We start from the raw sequence: 25,565 nt of genomic DNA on the forward strand, positions 1-25,565 counted from the left end.
GATGGAGGGAAGGCTGTGATGTTCTTAGAGTGCGAAACCCCTGTGGCAGAAGAAGACGAGTCTGTGTGTTTAAGCAGCACAAACCGCTTTGCTTATTGCACACGTATAAGTACTCCTAGGCTCCTTTTAAAGAGTACGTGAAATCCCACCTTGGCTGTGTGGAGTTTGCACGCTCTACCTGTCTGTCCGCATGCTATGTCTGTTTGCTCGGGGCTCTGCTCTTTACTCCTGCAGTCCAACAACATGCAGTGCGGTGAACTAGCATCTCTAAATTTTCGATATCAGGTAACTGTGTGTCTTCTGGCCATTTCTCTGAATGGTACCATTTTACAATAAGACTACCCTTATAAAGGGTTTATGAATGGATTATAGTCATGTTATTAATTAGGTTTATACACTTAGCAAATCATTAATTATAAAATCACTGCAGTTTTTTTTAAGCTATTACCATTTATAAGTCGAAAAAAGAAGTTGAATTTTATCAGGAGGGAACACCCTGGTCAGCAAATTTTACTGGTCGAGCACTAAAGTGGTACCTAAATATTTAATGATGCTTTTGTTTTTTTACTGAACTAAATACTAAAATTTTAGTACCCATCACCTGGTATGTGATTACAGATTGCAGGTTTGCATCTGAAATTCACTGATCTGTGACTGATATCTAGAGTAGCTATAACTCGGTTCTATGACGAGCTTAAGCCAAAGCAGCAAAGGGTTACATCTGTTTAATCAAATTGCTTTCATTTCTTAAATACCGTTCCAGAGATGATGCAACAGGGTAGATCCTGCCAACAGGGCAATAACAGCTCAGGCAGGGAATTCACTTCTACAACATTTGTATATAAAAGTGCATTACTTTGTGGCCCATGTATATACGCTGTGAATACCAAATTAACTGTATCGTTTTTAAATAAACTTCTTGCTTTATTAGCAGAGGTCAAACTATTTCAACATCCTTATTTATAAAGACAATAAATATTTCATAATAGTAATAAAAAATATTTTTGTATACTATCTTAAAATCACTAATGCATCACGTTAGTAGCTTCTCATATACACTTATCCAAACGGCAGGTGTGGACATAATGCCACCTTTATGACCCAAATACTCAGTCATGAAACAATCCTGGCTACCAACAACAGCATCTTATAATGCTGTAAAGCTGACAGGTACAACTAATGCATCACAGCAGGGGGTAAGCAGCCCTGATCCGGGACTGTCAATATCCAGCATGTTCTTTATCCTAGCTGATGAGTTACTATCTGCCTGAGATCAGATGCGGTTCATCAGAAGCCAGGTAGGATGGAAAACCTGCTGGATACCAGCACTGCAGGATCAGGGTTGCCCACCCCTGCATTAAAGGGTTCAAGTTCATGCTGATAGGATATCCATGATTATGCCAGCTCCAGGTCAGTGGAAAGAGAAGAGATGCAAGAGTAACAGCCTGCTTTTATGAACTCATTATATATCACTCCAATGCTGCTGAACTCTCAGGCACCAAACTTAGTAGGCTAGTTTCTGAGCACTGCAAAACCATTAGATTTGTGATTTTCTGATAATATCATTTGGTTAGAAGATACCGGTTGGGATTTTCAGTAAGTTCAGCTCTAGCATTGTTTATGGGTTGGGTTATAATGACTCATAGGGTGCACAAATATTTCATCAAAAAAATGATAATAATGACGTGCGTGGTGACATTAGCACATTACACCAATCAGCTCGCAAATCCCTTAAAAAGAGCCTGCACACCTTAAAAAAAAAAATATTGCACTTAATAGTAAGAAAGTTATTGGAATATCCCACACTATTGCATCTCTCTCAATTTGTCTTTGTAGCATCCAAACCAAGTGCGTGTCAAGGAACACAGCAGTTTTTGGGTTATCCGCCAGGAAAAGAGGATTTTCCCAAATAATCAAACATCCGTCCCTTTGCCCAAAGCAAAGTTATAAAGTTACATTTCCTCTGGTACTAATCTACAATACCATTAGAGAGATGTTAGTGTGTTTGTTTTTTTTTAAAGTCAATGCAAAATAAATAAGAGAAAATAATACATATTATTATAGACCTGGCAATATAAAAATAGAACATATTTGAAATTTAACAGTCGCTGACAAAAGGTTTCCAAGGAAACGGACGTGTGCGCTCTCCATCGAGCGTCCGGCCTCTCAGTGGGTGCCAGAGCTGGCTTTCAGGCGCTGTGCCCTGCGTGTCCGTTTGGTCACGGGGGTAAAGCGGAAGTCCTCAGGCAATTCTGCCATGCCCCTGGGGGGGCGCTTCATGAAGTGAACCTCTTGCTGTGTCTGAGCGGTCCGTGAGCCCTTCTTGGGGCTCCCTTTGCGGTTGAATCCCAGGTACCACCCCTTATACTTCACAGACAGTAACGCAGTGTAGTTATTCTCCAGAAACTCCTCGACAAAGACGCACTCCTGGCTCCTCCCGTTGCGCTGTGGAGACACGAAGAAACTGTCAGACGACTATCACCTTGCCGCCACATGCCCGTCCCAAACACGGGGCCAATCGGGTTGAAACAACGATGAAAGCAAATGTTAAACAACATTACATTCAAGCTTGTTTAAATCTTGAAATCCATAAAGCGATGAAGTGACGACGTGAATAACTAAAGACTCCAAAACAGCACTAACCTTTTAAACTATTTTAGACATTAGCTGGTTGTTTTGGAGACTCCAAATGAAGTGAAATATCTTTGAAATTATAGGGAGCATGTGCCAAAGCAATTCTTACACGCGAGGACAACCCAGCTGTTTTGGTGGGGTGACCTCTTGCCAGCTGTACCATTATATTATTGATGAGCATACTAGTTCGTTTAACCTATTAAGAATATATTAAGTACCAATTCCATCACCACTTAGTCCCAACCAGGGTCACGGGGGGGATATCGGAGTCTATCCTGAGAACAATGGGCACAGGCAGGAACCAACCGTGGGCAGTCGCTACCCACTGCACCACCGTGCCACCCTAAGTACTAATTCCTTGGAAGATATTTTGTTATGCAAGTATATAGCTGGGTACTGTGTTCTGATTGGACCAATTAGCACATTACTCCAGGGTAAAAGAGAAGGGCATCTCTTACGAGCCGGAGTGTTGCGGGTTACAGACCCTTAATATTGTAATATAAATTAGCAGTACTCATTTATAGATGCTTGACACGAACAATGCAAGAACTTGCAGAATAATGTCACAGTTCTAAATTAGGTCATTTCAGAAGTATCATCAGTGTCAATTTTTGGTAATAATGTTTTAGAAAAATAATTAAATGATCTGCTATTTCCATCCATTCATCTGTAAGTGATTATCCAGTGTAGGGACACAGTAAGGCTGAAGCCTACATGAACACAGACAGAATAGGCAAACACCATGCAGACAGAGAGCCAGGGGGCATAAATAAACAACACTAAGGGCATGAGGCTGCAGCCCAGCCCACAGGGTTGCCATGCTACTGATTTGGACTGAAGTTACAAAAAGACCTTGATAAATTTAAGAGTGGTCAAAGACAAGAAATATAGTTAACAAGAGCAGAGAAAGACAGTCATTCAGGCAAATGAATTCATAATGTATGTACCAGCATCCCTAGCATAGCCTTACTTAAGAGATCAGCTTTGATATGATTACTTTGCTAGTTGTGGGACTTGAGCCCACTGCCTTCCGGATGCAGGAGCAGTTACTGAGCCCACTGAGCTACCCCCCTTTCCCGTTGCATTCATAAGCTGCTATGTTTAATGAACCATGGGGGATGTAATTGTTGTTGCAGTAATACATTCTTGATTGTGATCATGATATATTGACAAGGCTTAAGAGAAACATACCTTTCCGATAATCTTTCCATTTCTGTTCATGCAAATGTAGTGGTCAGTCTCCTTTCCTTTAATACGCACATGACTCCCAAAGGTCTCGGTCTCAACCACCAACACAGCTGAAAGTGAGCAGAGAAGTTATCATTTAGACAGCCATACAGTGTACTTCTCAACAAAGAACCTTGTTCTTTTAATATTATTACTGTGTATTTTCTGGGATAGAAGAAGAAGCAGGATAAATAGCGGACATGGTACCAAGGGGAGCAGAAGTGTGAGTAACCATAGTTACTCAGCGTAAGCAGTGCAGTGCAAACAGTGTTAGTAAAGTAACAGCATTACGAACGCATACACACTATATGCAGAGTAATGTATGCATACCATGTAAGTTCTGTAATTTACACAACTGCATGATACCAAATGTGGCAGGTGACCTGGAAAGTTAATGAAGTTACACTATAGGTGCTGCATGACCTAACATGGCGAAAACAATGCTGAACATTATGGACGCCAATGATATTACAGCATTCTACCGAATAATGAAAAAGAGTTGTAACACATTCTTACATTTCACAAAGTGAGATGTTTAAACACGAGCGTGGAATCAGAAATGCTTAACTGGCTGGTTAAAACAAAATCCTGATCTGGATTTTTAGTCTCTGGACCTCAGTTACCCAACTCTGCAGAAGTGGCAGCTGTATGTGTCATCCTATGATAAACACCCCCCCCCCCCATTGGATAAAAAGTAATCTGTTTTAGCTATCTGCCATTGTTTAAGTGCTGAATCACTGTTATTGAGTTTCAACTATATTTCTGAGATCAGCTGTATTTCAGTTCAGTCCACCAAAGCATTAAAGATGCTCACAAGTGTAGACTTTAGCTTAACTTGAGAAAGGCCCACTGATTATTTTCCATCTGCACAGAAAAAAACGTTTGAATGAAGACTAAAACACACCAGGTAGGGACATTTTGTACATCCTCATACATCTCCAGCTTGAACTACTACAACTGCTACCAGTTGTGTGTCCCGGCATCTGCGTGTAAGTTGGATGTCAGTATCAGTTAGCTGAATACATATATGGCCGCTCTGACTTGAGTTTTATCTTTGGGAAACGTTTTAGAATAACAGCAGAGCTACATGTAATCCTCTAGTCATGCTGTGCCAGGCTGATGCAGTCTCCGCAGGAATCTCCCCTCGGGGTTTAAATGCCGGGGAGTGTTTGGTTAAGTGATTTTTTGCCACCAAGCATGTGTGCATGAACGCCCTCACTGCAGAAACACCCAGAACGTAACTATCCAGGCATTTAGCGAAAGTTGGCAAATCTCTGACGTATCACATAAGGCCAGAAATGCAACTGCCAAACATTCAGGCAATTTCTTACTGCTGGTATAGCGGGAACCACTGGGATAGCAGTGGAATAAGTATTAGAAATTAGAATAAGCATTGGAAATTAAACCACAGCAATGGAAATTTCTTTAAGGACTTTTGGTGGAGTTACTCAATACAAAAATTAAGCATTTTAAATCTAGGACTCAGCTAGCAAATAAAAAGATATGCTAATAGCCTGTTGATCCATCAGTACAGGACTATGAGGTCAGGAGTCTATCCTAGGAGGCAGAAGAATGGGAGGATGGAATCCAGTCAATTTCAGGGGGTGTGTGCGCACACACACACACACATTTCTATTCATATCTTTGTGGGGACCATCCATTCATTTCTATGGGCATAACCCTAATCCCAACTCTGATAACCCTACTCAGCCCTAACCTTAGGCATCAGTAACCAAACAAAATATGAGACTTTTGCCATTTTCCATTTTTTGATTCCATTCACAAATCTTTGTGGGGACCTGAAAAATGCTGCCCACAATGTCAAAAAAGAGGCTTTTATTAAACCTAATCCACACACACACACACATACAATGGACATTTTGGTGCACCAGTTTACCTAACTGCATGTTTGTGGAATTCTGCAGTAAACCTGTCTAATATGAGAGAGAGAGGTAAGGGGCAAGCGCTGATTACAGCGCGTTGCCTCCCCCACCACACGACGGACCACTGCAGGAATGAGAACCAGAGTGCAGCCATGCAGTGCGTGGTGATACCTCAGCACCACACAAGTCCAAATGGACCAATGTCCAATATGAGGACAGCATGCAAAACCCATAAAAACGCAATAGGGGCAGGATTCAAGGACCCACTGCAAGAGTGACAGTGCTGCCCACTGAGTGTAATAGTATATTTCTAATTTATAGTCCGGAATATAAATTGTGAAGGCATACTATACTAAATACTACTGAAACTCATTAGCATTGCAGCATTTAATCTTGATAGGAACCTTTAGCATATTATCAGATTCATATTTAAGAAAGCTCTTAAAAATCATAACATTTATTTATTTGGTAATTGTTTTTATCTAAAGAGTAGCACAACAAGGTCTCAATTGGGGGATTCAGGGCCTTACTCAAGGGGCCAATGAAACGACACGGCTGAGCATGGGATTTTAGCCGGCGACCTTCCCATCACAGACGAAGAGTTCTAATTGGCTGGGACACGCAACTGCCCCTGTTTTACAAGCATCTAAGGGAATCGAGCAGAGCATCACCACAAACACAGTGTCCTTTGGTTTTCGCACACTGCAGCACTTCCTTACCATACTGGCCCCCATCTTCCCCATTGGCATTGACCTTCCTGCCCAAGACCTGGACGTGCCTTGCTGTGGTACGGCTGTACAGCTGGTAGATGCGTATCTGCTTCCGGCTCAGGTCTTCCGGGTGCCGCGTGTGGTTCTCAATGTAGAGCCGAAAGTCAGCTAACCTCTGCTGAGACTCCTGGAAAAGAAGACACGTCATTTACATGTCAACCATTTCTTTCCAAGCTTTTATCTTGTCGGCAAATGTTTTACATCTGTAACCAACTATAAATACATTTGGACACAATAACAACTAGAAGCACATTTGGTCACAATATTCCTTTAAAATTAAACCAGGTAAACATCAATGTGAATTTTATCATTGGTCATTAAGGTCACAGAAGTCAAATATTTTGAAAAATGTATAATGGTGAGTTAAACATTTTTATTTGTTGTCACCTTCGGTTGTTGTGTTTAGTTATACTGACATCACAGAGTCCCTTTATAAAACATCAGTAATTTTAATACACTCCTGAAGCCTATGTGGTAACGTTTTGCATTAACTGCACCTTTATAATGCATTTATTATGCATTCATAAAACATTCAGTGCATCTTCATGATGCATTCATAGAAATGTTTGTTAATATCATATGATGTTTGTTATTATTATTGCTATTAAAGCTGTTAAGGTATGTTAGAATGTCAAGGTATACTTACATGGTGCTTAAGAATGTTCTATGAATGCGTTATGAATGCATTATGAAGGTGCACTGAATGTCCTATGAATGCACTGAAAAGGTATAATGAACGTGCAGTGAATGTAAAGTGGTACTGCCTCTTTTACAAGAGACGTGAAGAATTCCTGCTAGAGGCCACCTGCTAGACCAAGCATATTTTTGTAAGAGAATGACGATAAAGTACATATCTTAGCTTGTTTTTTTTTTCACAATACAGCTCAATGAGCCGCATGCCATGTTAAGAAAGTGGGCTATCCTATACTTCATTCACAAACAATTACATACCTGAAACATGCAGTCCATTTGGCGCTATATGTAAACAAATACCTGCCTGAGATTACTTAAGAATATACTAGAATAGCCAAAAAAAAAAAAAGCATTGTAGGACTAAACGACTGTCAACATCTCCAAGCAGTAAAACAGGGACCCAAAGAAAGATCATGGTCCGATATGGAATCCATTTCATCTGTTTTATGCTCATTGCTTAAAAAGCTGATGGCATTAAAACACCGAATGAAAAACTTGTCAATACGACTCACTTGTTATGGTGTTATGGTTATGGCACACATACAAACAGAGAAACACACACACTACGCACTTGTGCTTTTTTCATAAGTAGACAGACTTGGCCTACACTCTAAAATAACGATAAAAAGTACAGTATAGTAAATACTGTACATATAAACCAGTAACATACATGTATATTATCATAACCAGGTATTATATACTGTACGTAATTGTATGGGCTACACCTTAATATATCTGGTAGTGCAGTAGATTTGTTTACACCAGCATCACCATAAATAACTGAGTTAAGGATTGCACTACGACAGGACGGCTATGACGTCAATATACTTTTCAGCTCAAACAGATCCTGAAAAGTACCTTTCGGAATATTGATTGATCGCATCAGCAGTATTCCAGCTGCTGTGTTAATGTGTTGGTCAGACTAATAACCATTTTATTTTTTGCTACGATGCTTAAAAAGCTTAAACTTGCCAAAGCAATTAGTCATACATAGGAGAAATAATCTGACAACTGGTATGAAAATGGAATTAATTGTTATATTGACATAAGAACAAGATCTGATTACATTAATACTGATGACACTTTAGTCTCATAAGCCACACTTTGCAATGAAAGCATTACAAAATCTAACGTTATTGCTCTAGCCATTAATCAGCATTTTAGATGTACTTTAAAAGTGGGTCACCACTCCAGTTGTTTTATTAAGTCACTTCCAGATATCCTAGACAAAAAATAGCTATTAAATGTATGTGGTTATTTAACACAGTAAACAACACATTAAGATGGAATAAAAGCATCTGCACAGATATTTGGCATCCACTGAGAGTTTTACATGGTGTGACGGTAACTCTATGTCTATATTATTTGCTTGCTCATTAGGTGTTCGTGTTCCCTGTATCAGTTTCAGAGCAGGCAAACACGCAGACCGCAACAACAACTTCAGTTTATGAGAGATTTATAAATAATGTTTTAAATCTTTCGAACGCCTATTCAGTTTTCCTGTACTGATTCTGAAAACAGTGGACAGACTCTACAAAAAGGTCTGTCAGCTTACTGCTTTAGAAAAATCTACGGTCAATGTACTAGAATGGAATTGGGCGATATTTGTCGTCATTTTTATTTTAAGTAATACAGCTTAAATATTGGTATGGAAGGTGTACTACACGTTTTTCAGCAAAATAAGATGACGGCTTAGGTACAGGTAACGACAAAATGTTTAATTCTACTAAACAATATTGATATATGATTCATGCAATACTCGTGAATATTTCGAACAAAACAATGAACTGACTTTGCATGGACAGTAGTTACGTTTCAGAACAACTGAGCAGTAAATGCGCGCTTAGCGAGTGGGAAATGCAAAACTGAATACTAAAAAGAATACTCCTTTTTTTATGATAACCATCCATCCATCCATACGTCTTCCAACGGTTTATCCCGTACAGGGTCGCGGAGCTTTCTTCCCATTTACTCCCAGGTAAATACGATAAGGTTGAATAATCACATAAGCTGTGATCTGAGGAAACGTAATGACATCAGTAAAGACATGAATAATAATCTTACCTGCAGCTGGAAGTATAGAACTAGGAAATGTAAACACCTGCAGGGGGAAGAAAAGAACAAAATAAATCACAGATAATTACACAAAATACATACCTGGATCACAAATGAAACTGGCGTTTAGCGGCTTCTATTGGTAAGAATGTGCGCCCTGCCTTAGCAAAAAGAATAAAATGCAATCCTTACACGCAGATGAACCTTGAAGGAAAAAAAGACATCTTCGGTTGCTGAAATACACCTGTCTCCAGTGTCTAAAACTGCCTAAGAAGAAGTGTGGAGCGCAGTGTCCTTAAACGAAATATTCTGGCGGAGTCCTGAAATGCCAGCGCAATGATAAGTGAATGGTGGAGCACTGTGCCAGTGGTTGCAACATTGGGTTGCTTCCTTGTTTTTCAAATGTACCAGAAGAAAAAATGAAGAATGTATTTCGCTTCACCCAGATACCGTCTCAGTCCACATCCACAGCCCGGGCAACATGTGCACATAGCTGAAGGGAGCTGCGAGATTCTTCCAAGTGACCGGCGAGCTTTCCTTGTGTTTAGGACAATCCTGCGAGTGCGACTTTCCCCTTTAAATTGTGCTGAGAAAAACGTTTGTAAAAACGTAAAAAAATATATATACTACATGTATCTAGGTAGGACATCTAAATGAACGACTATTTTTGCCTGTTTTAACAGTACAGAAGTATTTCATAATACTAAGTTCGCTTAAATAAATGCATTAGGTATGAAGTGAGTGAAATGCCAGAAATATCAATAGAAAAACGTGAGTAACATGCCGCCGCCGGTCCTGACTGCACACCGTGTGTATCTGCGGTTAGAAAGACTTTCTGTTTTTTCTTCTCTGTTCCTAGTGGGAGGAAACTTGTTTGCCGTTTGCACCTGATAGGGCAGTACAGTGTATGTAAGCACACACATGCATACAATTGTGCTGCTGTCCTGTTTTAATTACCCATCCATTACCATTTTATTAAAGAATTTTTTTGATTAATATAATGCAAAGATTCATATAAAACGTTAAAACGAATAGCTAGGAGGGGTGTAACGGTACGCAACATCCAATTCGGTACAAACCTCAATTCTGGATTCACGTACGATGCGGTTCAATTTCAAAACAAAAGCGAATTCAGACTTTTAAAATATTTTTTTACGCAAATACAGACGATTGGGAACAGTTTTCACATTGCAAAAATGAATAGACCTGTGCAAATTAATTTTAAATCCAAAAATGTAACAATCATAAAGAACTAAATCCCGAGTCCTGTACTACGGTGGATGGTCGAATATCTGTAGCGATAAACACTCCCTGTAGCCGAATGTATTTTATAGCCCGGTCTTAATATCCTGGCAATAGCGCCTTAGATGTCAGGGGGCGACTAACTTGCAGAAGCTGTTTCCGTCTTGCGTCGGACATGCACACACTGGGATGATGCAGTCTCAAAAGAGTTTGCTATTTCCAGCAACATATCCGAGTTCGGTATAACAGAGCCGACATTGTGCATAACGAACCGAAAATGATGCAGGAGCACCGTAAAGATCCACCTTCTGTAACTGTAATTTTTGAGTTTACAAAAATATGCAACGCTCAGAATTAACATAGGGGTGCATTTCAAAATATAACCTAAATATGCAAATGACAAAGACGTGGTATTGTAGGTTACGCACAATACAAACAACGATTATGCCACCTTTCAGCCTGCCAGCATTGTGACAGTCCTCAGTGCATACCCAGGTGATAATAATTTGATGTGAAAATATAAATCAATATCGGTGTCACAGACAAGGAGTGAATTGTTTTGATCTATCCAACTGCCTACAGACTTGCGGCAAGTATAAAGCAAGAAGGCAGAGCAGTGCAGCCAGAACAGACAGAGAGCCTGTATGTACTATGCCCAAAAGCTAAATAAACTAATAAACATCTTGAGAAGCTGGGAGGTGAGTTGTTCCCAGGTTCTTCATAAAAGATTGACCTGGCGGGTTGGCACCATGCCAATCATTGTTATTGCATTACATCATTTGCATGGCATGTTCATCTAAACAAGCTGTATGGCTATGCAGTTTGCCCATTTGAACAGGTTGTTGGATTCTTTATCAGCATTTTATTGATCTAGGTGAAGTCAGGTGAAGTAGCAGGCAATTCCCCTTCGGGCATATGAGATTTACATTTGAGGCAAGTTCCACCTCGCTTTTCCTCATGGTGGATTGGGGAAACGCAGCCAGGCCACATTAATATGGCGAGGGAGGGAAACTTGTTGGTTTTGGACATTCGTCATGCTGCCCTCCAGAGCTGTGGGTGCCAATAGAAGTGGTCAGTGTGCAGATACCTTTCAGAGCACATAGTTAAGGGATAATGCTGGTCTGCCTGCGACCAGCACAGAAGGTTTTAGTAAATCACCTTCTTAATTCAAGGTTCTGCTGAATCACAGTTTAATTATAAAAATAATTATGGGCTCTTCTGAATCCCAGTAGTTTGGATTAGTAACCATTGTCTGTTTGAGTCCCAAGCTCAACCTTTCTGTAGCACCCCATGGCAATATATTTAACAATCTGTCTAACAATGTATTTTTCTTGAATTACTCCAGAAAATATATCTTTTCATGTAAATGGGTGAAAAATGATTTTGCTTGGGATAAAAGTGCAAAAATGTACTGCACCAAGCACTGCTGGTTGAGTTCTACGCTGCCATCACATCATCACACCTTCCACTACCTTCTGGTACAGTTCTGCGTCTCCACACAACAAACAAAAGCTGCAGCAAATGGTGTGATGTGCAAGGAAAATCATCAGCTGTCAGCTCTCCACTGTCAAAGATCTTTACTCATCCAGTATGAAGAAGAGGGCGGGGAAAATCCTGGCTGACCCCTCACACCCTGGTCATTCACTCTTCCTGCATCTCACATCTCAGTGGAGACCACTGAGTTATTTCTCAATATGCGTACTTGACCGTACTTGTGTTTTTGTGTATCCATTTTACACATTGCTGAAGTTCGTGTATCCATTTAACACATTGCTGAAGTTTGTGTACCCATTTTACACATTGCTGAAGTTTGTGTACCCATTTTACACATTGCTGAAGTTTGTGTATCCATTTTACACATTGCTGAAGTTTGTGTATCCATTTTACACATTGCTGAAGTTTGTGTATCCATTTTACGCATTGCTGAAGTTTGTGTACCCATTTAACACATTTCTGAAGTTCGTGTATCCATTTTACACATTGCTGAAGTTTGTGTACCCATTTTACACATTGCTGAAGTTTGTGTACCCATTTTACACATTGCTGAAGTTTGTGTACCCATTTTACACATTACTGAAGTTCGTGTATCCATTTTACGCATTGCTGAAGTTTGTGTACCCATTTAACACATTTCTGAAGTTTGTGTATCCATTTTACACATTGCTGAAGTTTGTGTACCCATTTTACACATTGCTGAAGTTTGTGTACCCATTTTACACATTGCTGAAGTTTGTGTACCCATTTTACACATTACTGAAGTTCGTGTATCCATTTTACGCATTGCTGAAGTTTGTGTACCCATTTAACACATTGCTGAAGTTTGTGTACCCATTTAACACATTTCTGAAGTTCGTGTATCCATTTTACACATTGCTGAAGTTTGTGTACCCATTTTACACATTGCTGAAGTTTGTGTACCCATTTTACACATTACTGAAGTTCGTGTATCCATTTTACACATTGCTGAAGTTCGTGTACCCATTTTACACATTGCTGAAGTTCGTGTATCCATTTTACACATTGCTGAAGTTTGTGTACCCATTTTACACATTGCTGAAGTTTGTGTATTCATTTTACACATTGCTGAAGTTCGTGTACCCATTTTACACATTGCTGAAGTTCGTGTATCCATTTTACACATTGCTGAAGTTCGTGTACCCATTTTACACATTGCTGAAGTTTGTGTATTCATTTTACACATTGCTGAAGTTCGTGTATCCATTTTACACATTGCTGAAGTTCGTGTATTCATTTTACACATTGCTGAAGTTCGTGTATCCATTTTGCGTTGCTGAAGTTCTTGTACCCATTTTACACATTGCTGAAGTTCGTGTACCCATTTTACACATTGCTGAAGTTCGTGTATCCATTTTGCGTTGCTGAAGTCCACTTCCAATACTCACGAGATTTACAGAGGATAGTAAAAAAAATCCCCAGATGTCCTTTTTGTCCGACCCCAAATATCAAGGATACATTGATTGCATCCTCGCCAAACAAGACCAATCCCATGATTCATTGTGCACCAAATTCGTTCTTGGGAGACAGGTTAACAAGACTGGTCTTGCCAAAACCACAAGTGTGATCATTGCGTTCTTGGTATTGAGAAACACCCCAAGAGAACCCTAAAGACTTGGACCAATCACCACCTCCAGGGCATATTTCCTCAGGCCATAATCCTTCTGAATAAGAACCTTTCCGTTTTCCACTATTGTGGTCAGTGCACATATGCACTTTATCATGTTGCATTGCACACCCTTTTATTTGCAGTTTGTGTATAGGTTATTTTATGTTTTTACTTGGTATATATTTTATCTTTTTCTATACGCTTTATTGGGTTATGCTTACATCTGCAAGAGACATTCCATGTACAACAGGTACTTGGCCAATAATAAAGATTCTGATTCTGATAAATGCACAAATAAAGAAATGAAATAACTTATTCCCATGACATTCTTTTGTCAGTGTGCAGTTTACATGCTGCTTCTTATGTCATACAATTAGACTCACTGGTGTGTATGTGCCCTTTGATGCCCGCTGCGTGTGTATGTGCCCTGCGATGCCCGCTGCGTGCGTATGTGCCCTGCGATACCCGCTGTGTGTGTATGTGCCCTGCGATTCCCGCTGTGTGTGTATGTGCCCTGCGATGCCCGCTGCATGAGTATGTGCCCGGCGATGCCCGCTGCGTGCGTATGTGCCCTGCGATACCCGCTGCGTGTGTATGTGCCCTGCGATGCCCGCTGCGTGCGTATGTGCCCTGCGATGCTCGCTGTGTGTGTATGTGCCCAGCGATGCCCGCTGTGTGCGTATGTGCCTTGCCATGGTTTGGCATTCCAGGTGCCTCCTGTGTAGCTGACCGGGGCAGGTGGTTAGAATATGGATGGATGCAGCAGGCCAGGCTATGCATGCTCTCTGCATACCGATATCAAGCATATGAAATAAATATGACATAAGAAAGACAAGAAAACATGTTTAAACCAAAACAAAATCTAAACCTTCTGCCTAAGAATTGCTACAGCCACTTTAAGCGTCAGTTGAATTAATGCAGACCTAACATTACTAAGCAAGAGCTGTTTACAACCTTATAAAAGGTACTAATGCCTTGATTAATGTCAGTCATATACCAAAGAACAATTATGCTTACAGTTATGATCTATGGGGTAAGATGCAGCTATTACATTGGATTCCTGGGAATTTTGAGCATCTTATACAGTCTAAACAGACCAATCTAGAATCACTACAAAATGCCAGGTCTATCACCAAATAACGTCTATCGGAATTAGTCACTGTGGAGCCTTAGATGATCTTTTAAATTATGTTAAGCCCTCCTAAATTGGAATAATTAATTGAATAAATCCATTCAAAAGAACACAAGCAACACAAGCCTCTACTTGCAAGCATTTCACCTGGTTCAGCAATTAAACTTTAATTAATTAATTCAGCAATTAAACACATTTTATATATATATTTCAAAAATAAATATAATTATTCATTCAAATTTGGCATCTGAAACTCTGTTCACGCACAGAAAATGAATTATGAGATTATTTTAAAGCATCTCTTCTGCTTTATTTCAAATTTGAGAAAATACTATGTCCATAGTAATAATAATAATAATATATTTGTTATATTTCAGGCTCTTATGTTGGGAACATAAAAATAAAAAAAGCTGTTAATTAAGATATGGAATAGAATAAAATAGTGGTGAATAAGTGTCCCATTGTTATGAAACAATGTAATGTAACTTGCTTATTTGTTTGGGTTTCTTGTTTTGGGCTCTAGAACACTTTAATCTATTGTCGTTATTGTTGTTGTTGTTTGAAGCCCCTCATGGTCCTCACAGCCATACAGCAAGACAGGGAGCACCAGCACTCTAAAGGCTTGGACCTTCATCCTCTTGCAAAGATACCAGGAGCCACAAACCCCTTTCCAATGACCTCATGACCTCTCATGCTCTTCCAATCTGTCTGCTAACTTCATAGGAAAAGTCACCTGGGACTTGAAAAGTTGAAGTTGAATATGGTGTCCCACAGGGATCAGTCCTGGGCCCGCTACTGTTTACCCTATACATGCTACCTCTTGGTAACATTATTAGAAATCATGGTATTGGGTTTCATTGTTATGCAGATGATACACAGTTGTACATATCTGTTAACCCTGATGATATATCACTGCTATCTCGGTTAGAAGACTGTCTATTAGATATCCAGTGCTGGATGGCAAAAAATTTCCTTATGTTAAACACAGAAAAAACAGAAGTTCTGGTAATTGGTCCCAAGGCTGCTAGAAATAAGTTCCACCACCTCAACGTTGGTAACCTTCCTACACAACCTAACATGGTAGTTAGAAATCTTGGCGTTCTTGTCGATTCAGATCTATGCTTTGATGCTCACATAAGAAGTATTACTAGAACTGCATTTTATCATCTACGGAACATAGCCAAGCTTCGTAAGATGCTCTCATTTAATGATGCAGAAAAACTAATACATGCCTTCGTAAGTTCCAGACTGGATTACTGTAATGCCCTCCTATCGGGTTGCCCGTCTGGATCCTTGCATAAACTTCAGATGGTACAGAATGCTGCAGCCAGAGTTCTAACAAACACTAAAAAATTTGATCATATTACACCGGTCTTATCCTCTCTTCATTGGCTGCCAGTTAAGTCTCGAATTGACTATAAAATACTGCTATTAACTTATAAAGCACTAAATGGCCTTGCACCAGAATACCTTAGTGAACTGCTGACCACATACAACCCTCCACGCTTGCTTCGCTCTCAAGCCATGGGATATCTGTTAGTGCCTAGGGTAGAAAGAGCTACGGCAGGCTGCAGAGCTTTCTCCTACAAAGCTCCTCTGCTGTGGAATGGTCTTCCACCGGATGTGCGGGTTTCAGGTTCACTCTCAATATTCAAGTCCAGACTAAAAACACACCTGTTTAGTTTAGCGTATAGGGACACTAGTTCTAGCCCTAGCTAACTCTTCACTCCCAGGCAGACCTGTAGTGTGAGGTGTAGAGCTGGGTGGGGATCGGTGCCATTGGCTTTGGATGAACTGGATTGTCAGTGCTGTCACTCTAGCTTTGCAATCTCTTGTGGAACTGGAGTGCTGACATTTCAGGGACTCCCCATGCCGGCATTCCCACTTGCCTCTCCCTCCTACTGATGCTGCCATAGCCATATCTGCCGGAGCTTGCAGATTGCACTTCATATTGTACTCACCTAGCTTTTAGCACTGCCAATAGCCTCCTCTACTATGCCTAATTGTACATTTTATTTCCCCTACTCCTCCTGGGGGTGATGCCTGGAGACCTCAATCTATCAAGATATCCAGCACACCCGACCACCACCAGTGACGTCCCTGCATCCAGCTCGCCGTTCTGATCTTCCATGTATGACCCGCTGCCTTACCTCTGGTTGCCTGGCAATTGGAAGAAGACTCGGCTTCGGCATTGGCTTATCTTCCTTGCTCTCCTCTCTCTATTTGACTATCCCTGCCGGCCCCTGGAGGATGGGCTTCCCCTTTGAGTCTGGTCCCTCTCAAGGTTTCTTCCTTCTAGGGAGTTTTTCCTTGCCACTGTCGCCTATGGCTTACTCACTGGGGGCTTTGGGTGAGGATACTGTAAAGCGCTTTGAGACAATGTAATGTTGTGATAATGCGCTATATAAAAATAAATTTGTTGTTGTTGTTGAATGTCGCTGGCGAGGTAAGTGAACCTTCCAAACCCCGTATCCCATATAAGTATATGGGTTTTCTAAATAAATATCCATATCTTTCATAACTGCTTATTCAGATCTGGGTCGCAATGTTAGCCTGCACATTTAATTTACCTGTAAGAAAAGTATATTTGCAATGAATAGGATCCTTGAATGTATTTAATATTTAATTGTCGCTCAATTACGGCAGTGGAGTGTAGAGCAATGTTACCATTGGCTCCAAAACCTGTAATAAAACAGTGAATAATATGGAGTGCATGAACATGTCAGTTATAATTTGAGCGTAAATAAATTGGAATGTAATACCTGCATTGAGAAAAGTGAATAGATAGTTAATTTCTTTCATAGCTGATGCTCATCGGTGAATAACTCTTCAGGTCTGTATGTAGTTATCATGCTCTCCATTGTTTCTGCGACTGTTCTCCCTCTTCCACAGTTTCCATTCGTGGTCCAATATCAGATCGTACCCTGATGTATCCTGCATCATGCCACATACTTCCTTGCACCGGACCTGGTTTAGCAGTTGTAGAGAACTGATTATGTATCTTATTGCCCAACAAGATATCCTAAGAAGAATGGCAGCTTAAGCTGTTGGATGGATGGATAGATGGATATTTATAGGTTACAGTCACTATAAGCAATGTATACATGTTTCTAGATTAAAGCTTTTGCGATCCTTTTGTGTCATCCATTTACACTTAATTATATTGTGCTGGGAATTGTCTCGTAAAAAAACAAACAAACAATGCAAAAAAAAAATAGTTCAGCTGGTTACCGAAATGAATAAAATTGTGGTGAAAGGATGTTTCATTGGTATGATGCAGTATGATATGTCAGTAGTTCAGTTCAGTTCACTTAATAACCACGTTCTTATTTGTTCAGGTTTCTTGTTTTGTGTTCTATAACACTTTAATTTATTCTCAGATGTATGGTTCTATTTTGATGTTAATATCGTAGAGTTTTTATATTCCAGGAATCCAAAGCGTCTTACTCACCCCTGCAGCTATTTCCACCCCACCAATGGCCCCAAATTGCTATACTGTAAATCCCATAAGAACATACCAGGATGCTATAAAACAAAGAGAAGATGTTACTCATTTTGTGTACCAGTGCCTGAGAAAAATACAGTTTGGTTCTTTGATGTCTAAGAGCATGGGGACAAAAAGACAGTTAAATAAGAAGTTGCTATAATGATCTGTTTCAAAGCAGCGACTCATGACTCAGGCTTTGTACAATGCATGGAATGACATGCTGGAAGTGTAACTATGGGAATGGAAGGAAGACAGGGATGTGTCAGTTACATCAGCACCCATGCCACAATGTGTCATTCTAATTGCACTTTGCCAGATTGTTTTCTGACACATCCCAAACTGGCCATTAAAACAAAAGCATGTTTTTCCCATCACTGTATTGTTCCAGAGACTCCAGCAGTGAACGGCAACACAAAAGGCCATGGTGGAAATTGTAAAGCATGGTCTATCAAGTTCCATCCATCCATTATCCTCCGCTTATCCAAGGTCGGGTCACGGGGACAGCAGTCTCAGAAAGGAAACGCAGACTTCCCTCTCCCCGGTCACTTCATCCAGCTCCTCCGGGGGAATCCTGAGGCATTCCCAGGCCAGCCAAGGGACAAAGTCCCTCAAGCATATGCTGGGTCTTCGCCCCATGACACCACACCAGGGAGGTGTCCAGGAGGCATCCTAAGCAGATGCCCATGCTACCTCATCTGGCTCCTCTCAATGCGGAGGAGCAGCGGCTCTACTTTGAGTCCCTCCCGAATGACCGAACCCCTCATCTTATCTCTAAGGGAGAGCCCAGCCACCCTGCGATGGATGCTTTCGGTCACTATCCATAGCTCATGACCATAAGTGAGGGTAGGAACGTAGATTGACTGGTAAATCGAGAGCTTTGCCTTTTGGTTCAGCTCTTTCTTCACCATGACAGACTGATGCAGCGCCCACATGACTGCTGACGCCGCACCGATATGCCTCCCATTCCATCCTTCCCTCACTCGTGATCAAGACCCCGAGATACTTAAACTCCTCTACTTGGGGGAGGACCCCCTCCTCAACCTGTAGAGAACATTCTACCCTTTTCCGGCTGAGGACCATGGTCTCAGATTTGGAGGTATGATTCTCATTCCAGTCACTTCACACTCGGCTGCAAACTGTCCCAGTGAGAGCCCGAAGGTCACGGTCCGATGAAGCCAACAGAACCACATCATCTGCAAAAAGCAGAGACCTAATCCTGGAGGTCACCAAACCGGACACCCTCAGTGCCCTGGCTGTGCATAGAAATTCTGTCCATAAAAGTTATGAACAGAATCAGTGACAAAGGGCAGCCCTGATGGAGTCCAACCCTCGCCGGGAACGAGTCCGACTTACTGCCGACAATGCGGGCCAAGCTCTGACACCGGTCGTACAGGGACCAAACAGCCCTTATAAGGCAGCCTGGCACCTCACAATCCCCACAGGACTCCCTGAGGGACACGGTCGAATACCTTCTCCAAGTCCACGAAACACATGTAGACTGGTTGGGCAAACTCCCACGCACCCTCCCTCCAAGACCCTGCGGAGCTGGTCCACTGTTCCACGGCCAGGGCGAAAACCACACTGCCCCTCCTGAATCCGAGGTTCGACTATCCGACGGATCCTCCTCTACAGAACCCCCAAAATAGACCTTACTTGGGAGGCTGAGGAGTGTGATCCCCCTATAGTTGGAGCACACCCTCCGGTCCCCCTTCTTAAAGAGGGAGACCACCACCCCGGTCTGCCAGTCCAGAGGCACTGCCCCCCATATCCACGCGATGCCGCAGATGCGTGTCAACCAGGACAGCCCCACAGCATCCAAAGCCTTAAGGAACTCTGGGCAGATCTCAATCACCCCCAGGGCCCGGCCACTGAGGAGATTTTTAACCACCTCAGCGACCTCCACCCCAGAGATAGGGGAGTCTAACCCTAAGTCCCCAGACTCTGTCTCCTCACTGGAAGGCGTGTCGGTGGGATTGAGGAGGTCTTCGAAGTATTCCTTCCACCGACCCAAAACGTCCCGAGCTGAGGTCAGCAGCGCACCATCTCCACCATAAACAGTGTTGATGTTGCACCGCTTTCCTGCCCTGAGCCGCCAGATGATGGACCAGAATCTCCTCAAAGCTGTCCGGAAGTCGTCAGCTGCTTCTGGAGTCCCACAGGCTAAAAAGGCGCATTAGGACTCTTTCTTCAGTTTGACAGTATCCCTCACCACCGGTGCCCACCAGCAGGTTCGGGGATTGCCACTGCGACAGGCACTGACCACCCTACTGCCACAGCTCCGGTCAGCCGCTTCCACAATGGAGATGCGGAACATTGCCCATTCACACTCAATGTTCCCCACCTCTCCCGGGACATGGGAGAAGCTCTGCCGGAGGTAGTAGTTGAAGCTCCTCCTGACAGGGGATTCCGCCAGATTTTCCCAGCAGACCCTCACTATAAGCTTGGGCCTGCCATGCCTGGCCGGCTTCCTCCCCCACCAGCGGAGCCAACCCACCACCAGGTAGTGATCAGTTGATCCCCAACACCCCTTCCAAGGACTCCAAAAAGGTTGGGTAATCTGAACTGCCTCTCGGCACATAAGCACAAACAACAGTCAGGACCCATCCCCCTACCCGAAAGCGAAGGGAGGCTACCTTCTTGTCCACTGCGGTAAACCCCAATGTGCAGGTGCCCAGCCAGGGGGCAATAAGTATGCCCACCCCTGCCCGTGGCCTCTCCCCACAAGCAACTCAAGAATGGAAAAGGGTCCAACTTCCCTTGAGGAGACTGGTTCCAGAGCCCGAGCCGTTCTTCGAGGTGAGCCCGACTATATCTAATTGGAACTTCACCACCTCAAGCACCAGCTCAGTCTCCTTCCCTGTCAGAGGTGACATTCCATGTCCCTAGAGCTAGCTTCTGCAGCCGAGGATCGCCTTTGGCTACTGCCCAACTCACACTGCACCCGATCCCTATGGCCCCTCCTACAGGTGGTTGGCCCATTGGAGTTATATTATGTAATGTTGCTTTCATCAAGTTTTTTACCATTTGAGCAATAATAGAAAGCAGAAACTTTGGCTTTCTCATATCGATACCATGTGAGACAAAAATATACAGGTGAGGGTGAAGCTTATGCTCAGGGTGGAGGGTCAGCTATTTTTTAAGCCCCAGAAGCAATTTTCAGGGTTAAGAGCCCAACTATAGTCACCCCGCCACCCTCAGGAATCAATCCAACAACCTTCCAGTCAAAGGTGCAGAGACCTGACCTGCAGAGCCATAAACTACTATCTGGGTTATTTCTCTACTGAATAATGTTGATTGACACCTGATTTTCTAATGCTCAAAACCAATCACATTTTACAGCTATATTCATTTATTTGGCAGATGCTTTTATCCAAAGTGACGTGCAAGCAAAGCAGATAGTATAATATAAGCATAGAGCTGTCAAGGAGACTAGGGAGTAAGGGTGGCTAGGCTGAGCTTCCAGTAATTGCAGTTACAACTGGAAGTAGCACTGGTGCAAGAGCTATGCAATATACTTTCACCTGTATATCTGTGTATGTCTCAAAAAGGGAGCATGATGATGGGATATGTGAAAAATAAAAAAATCCTAAGCATTTGCACGAACGGCAAATGAAGTTTTGTTAATATTGAGAGGGAATCTGCTGATATGGTTTGGTAGCTCAATCCACTTTTGGGGAACTGCACATGACAAATGTTTATCCTGCAGGAATATTACTAATAAATTAGATAATATTGTGGTGTCGTTCGGTCATCATTGAATATGATATATTAACTTTATCTTAAACTGTATTCTGCAGTTCACCTGACATTGACACAGCTTAGTACTCAATGTAAATATGCTAATACGTCATGACAGCTAAGAAAAGATTAAAACAGTACTTATCTAAGCTTCTGGAGAGACTGGTATATATTTGGAACATACCTCAGATTCCCCTATGCTTCCCCAGATAAATCATGCTGACTGTCATGACCTGCTCGTACGATCCTTCCGTGTGCCACGCCCCTCTCGTTAACCTCGTGTGATATCCCCATGTCATCAGCTGTTTTCATTAGTCTTGTGCATTTAAGTCCACGCCAGAGTTTGTTTCCCTAGTTCTGTCATTGTATTGTTATGATGATTTTTGTTCCATATGCCTCAACATTCCTCTGTTAAATCCCTTTTTACCCCAGTTTTTATGTCCTTCGCCTGCTTCCCCGGTCCGTGCCGCGTAACTCGTGACACTGACCATATATCTTCTTTGTAATTATCCCAAACAAGGCCAGCTGGCCTTCATTTAAGCTCCAATTGTACATCATACCTGAATCACACAGAACTGTGCCATAAAGTAGCCTGGTTTGTTTCATTCTGTTTGGTTTTTTCAAGATAATCATGAAGGAAGAAACTGAACATTTGGCCTTGTTGACAAAATGACTTTTTATGGCCAGTATAAGCTGAAATTGTTCCAGGTATTGAGCAAAGATGTGAGCAGTTAATCAGAGCAAAGCAAATAAACAAAAAGAGATAAAAAAAACAGAAGTGGAACGATCGTGGTACTGGCATTCAATCCAGGGTGTATCCTAGCCGTTAGCCCTATGCTTCCGAGCCTCCTGTCAACATGACCAGGAGAAGTGATTAGAGGATGGATGGATGGATGGATGGATGGGACAATCATGGTTTGTTCCAACATAGCATGCCACTGGAAAAACATAGAGATATTTCTCTAGAGAGATCTATAGAGATATTTGTTAGCAGCTCAATCGTGTCAACACAAGAAAAATCTCCATACCAAAGACATAGTATATTGTAAATTGTTTGTAAATTCTGTTAGTGATGGGTCACCACAAATCTAAAGTTTAAGTAGGTACCAAGAAAACGTACTTATGTTGAACACCTGTAGGCCTGTAGAAATATGAAGTGTTATCATCACATTAAGCTCTGCTTGGTGACTTTCTTCACGAAATCTGTTGTGTTAAAACCAGTATATTGTGTAATGTTTCATTTACATTTTATAAATTATTACGGTGGTAGTACAAAGCATTAACAATGTATTATTGTGTTGCAAAGTAAATGGAAATATACCACTGAATAAATCTAGAGGTACATTAACATGGGCAGAGGTCCCTGGGCTAGTTTAGGGGCCTCTACTATTTTTTTTGATGATGTAGTTGTCAGCGGGAAGGGGGTTAAAATTTATTAGGGGGAATTTGGTGACATGGTCTGAATGTTTTGGTACAGATGCAAAACTATGGGACTAATCGCATCTTGAATTTGTTCAAACCATCATTTGTTTTCCATTATGGGACAATCCTGTAAAATAGGTGCCAACTCTAGGATTAATGTTTAATTGAATAACGATGGTTAGAGCCCTGTTTTAGATGGTTTAGAACCCGTGCATCATAGTGTCCCTGAAAGAAACAGAAATGCATACAATTAGGGCATTTTTTTTGCATTTAATTAACGTTCATGTTGCATTTCACACAAGTTATGCAACCTTATAGATTACCGTTGAAAAAGGAGACAGCACCATTTAAATACATTGCATGGCTAAAAGCTTTTGATCATCCACTCGTGCAACATCTCACTCTGAAACAAGGGTATTAATACAAAGTTAGGTCAACCTTGGTTGCAATAATAGCCTGTACTCTTCTGTGGAAGCTTTCCATGAAATGTTAGAACATTGCAGGGGGGATTTGCTGCCATTCAGGTTGGGTATTCATGTTGGGTGATCTGTGAGTTTGTGTGGTTTATCATTACGAAACTGAACTTGCTTCCAGGTGTCTCCACTTCACTTGCTTGCTGTTGACCAGGGCAGTTCTAGCAGGACAGAAACTTAGCAAACTGGCTTGTTGAAATTATGGCCTTCTGTGATGGTGCCAGGATGACAGTCATAACCTCACCTACATGAACACGCATTCTACTGCCATTGTTTGATGCTGGAGATTGATGGCTGGGTGCTTGATTATACACCTGTTTGTCAGTAATGGGTGTAGCTTATGTGCCCAGTTCCTGTAATTACTAGGAGCTTCCACATACTTTTGGCCATGTAGCATACATTGTGGAAATTAGTGGGGTGCAGGTGGATAAAAGGCCACAACAAAGGCACCAAAGACAGTAACGTTCCAAACAGAGGTCCTTCGTTAAGATTAACAAGCGAGTAGAAGCTCTAGCGCTAACAGAGAAATGAAGAATTAAAGCTGGAACCCAAAGCATCCCAACCAGCCTGAAGACCCTCTTTCCCATTCTCTCAGTCTCATGTTTGTCAAAAACAAAATTGATATTGTGATTTAGGAGGGTATTTTCATTGTTGGTAAGGTTTATATGTAAAAACAGCGCTTTTCCCAACCGCCTGCCTGATACACACACTTACCTACAGTATGACAGACTGACCACATTTGATTTGTGCAGAAAATCACAAATCAGACTGGTCAGTATTAGTCAGTTGGACCTATTTATATGGTGAAGTTTTTATTATTATTTGCGCTTAAAAATAAAAAAGAAAAGTTTAATATCGGCAGATTTCGGGGTGGGGATGATGTCATTCGGATTCACAAATCACGAGTAACAAAATGCTGCTGTTGACTGACGTACCTCAGTACCCTGTCGAGATAAAACGGAATCGCTAACGGCAAACTGTCTTTACAGTGAGAACGGCGAGAACGAAAAAAGCGAAACGGAGCGCTGTTAAAAAAATGATATATTTTTCCCAACATGACAGTCCATTTTGATGTCTCAGAAATTAAAAGACTGATAAAAAGAAATAAAATTATTGGCCATATTGACACACCTCCAATTAAAAACACATGGTCCCCCCCCCCCCCCCCCCCGACACGCACACACAAACAGCTGTGGAGCTGAACACAGCTGATGAACAGACAGTAAAACCTTCTTTTTAATCTCGGTCAGGTACTGATTACAGAGGTTTGCCTATGACTAATTTGCTGGCACACTATCATTCAGTGGAAATACGCCACTGAAAAAGGAGACAGCACCATTTTTAAATACATTATATGGCTAAAAGCTTGTGAACATTTGCTTGTGCAACATCTCGGTCTGAAACAAGGGTATTAATACAAAGTTAGGTCACCCTTGGTGGCAGCTGTGAGGTCTGACTTGAGCTAACAAGAGCTGTGCTTTTGCCTGGATTTAAATCATGTATTTTCACATGTAATCTCAGCCAGAGAGGTGGCAATCTCAGAGCAAACAGCAAGTTACCATACAACGAATGCTTTCCAACTTCTCTGCCACTGTCGGACACACCTGGCGCCACTGCAACTGGAAGCATCTGTGAAAACAAGATGGTAAGCTGATGAGGAGGCTGGCACCGATGGTGTTTTCTCA

General features: G+C 41.7%; 1 protein-coding gene across 1 annotated transcript; it reads right to left on the reverse strand.

Moving 5' to 3' along the window:
• Positions 1-903: 903 nt before the first annotated feature.
• Positions 904-10,152, reverse strand: LOC125720712 (fibroblast growth factor 18-like). Its single transcript, XM_048996476.1, has 5 exons — positions 9,455-10,152; positions 9,272-9,308; positions 6,464-6,641; positions 3,826-3,932; positions 904-2,445 (listed from the first exon to the last, which is right to left on the reverse strand). The coding sequence occupies exons 1-5, from the start codon at positions 9,484-9,486 to the stop codon at positions 2,167-2,169; spliced, it is 633 nt and encodes a 210-aa protein (XP_048852433.1). The 5' UTR covers positions 9,487-10,152; the 3' UTR covers positions 904-2,166.
• Positions 10,153-25,565: the final 15,413 nt, after the last annotated feature.

The sequence above is a fragment of the Brienomyrus brachyistius genome, chromosome 25 (genome assembly GCF_023856365.1).
Source record: "Brienomyrus brachyistius isolate T26 chromosome 25, BBRACH_0.4, whole genome shotgun sequence".
NCBI lineage: Eukaryota > Metazoa > Chordata > Actinopteri > Osteoglossiformes > Mormyridae > Brienomyrus > Brienomyrus brachyistius.

What these genes read in the sequence shown, in the direction of transcription:
- LOC125720712 (XM_048996476.1), bottom strand. Translation starts at nt 9,486, where the DNA reads ATGTCTTTTTTTCCTTCAAGGTTCATCTGCGT. An exon ending in CCTTCAAGGTTCATCTGCGT is followed by an intron (nt 9,309 to 9,454) that starts GTAAGGATTGCA and finishes TTCCCCCTGCAG; the next exon opens with GTGTTTACATTTCCTAGTTC. An exon ending in ATGGAAAGATTATCGGAAAG is followed by an intron (nt 2,446 to 3,825) that starts GTATGTTTCTCT and finishes GTGTCTCCACAG; the next exon opens with CGCAACGGGAGGAGCCAGGA.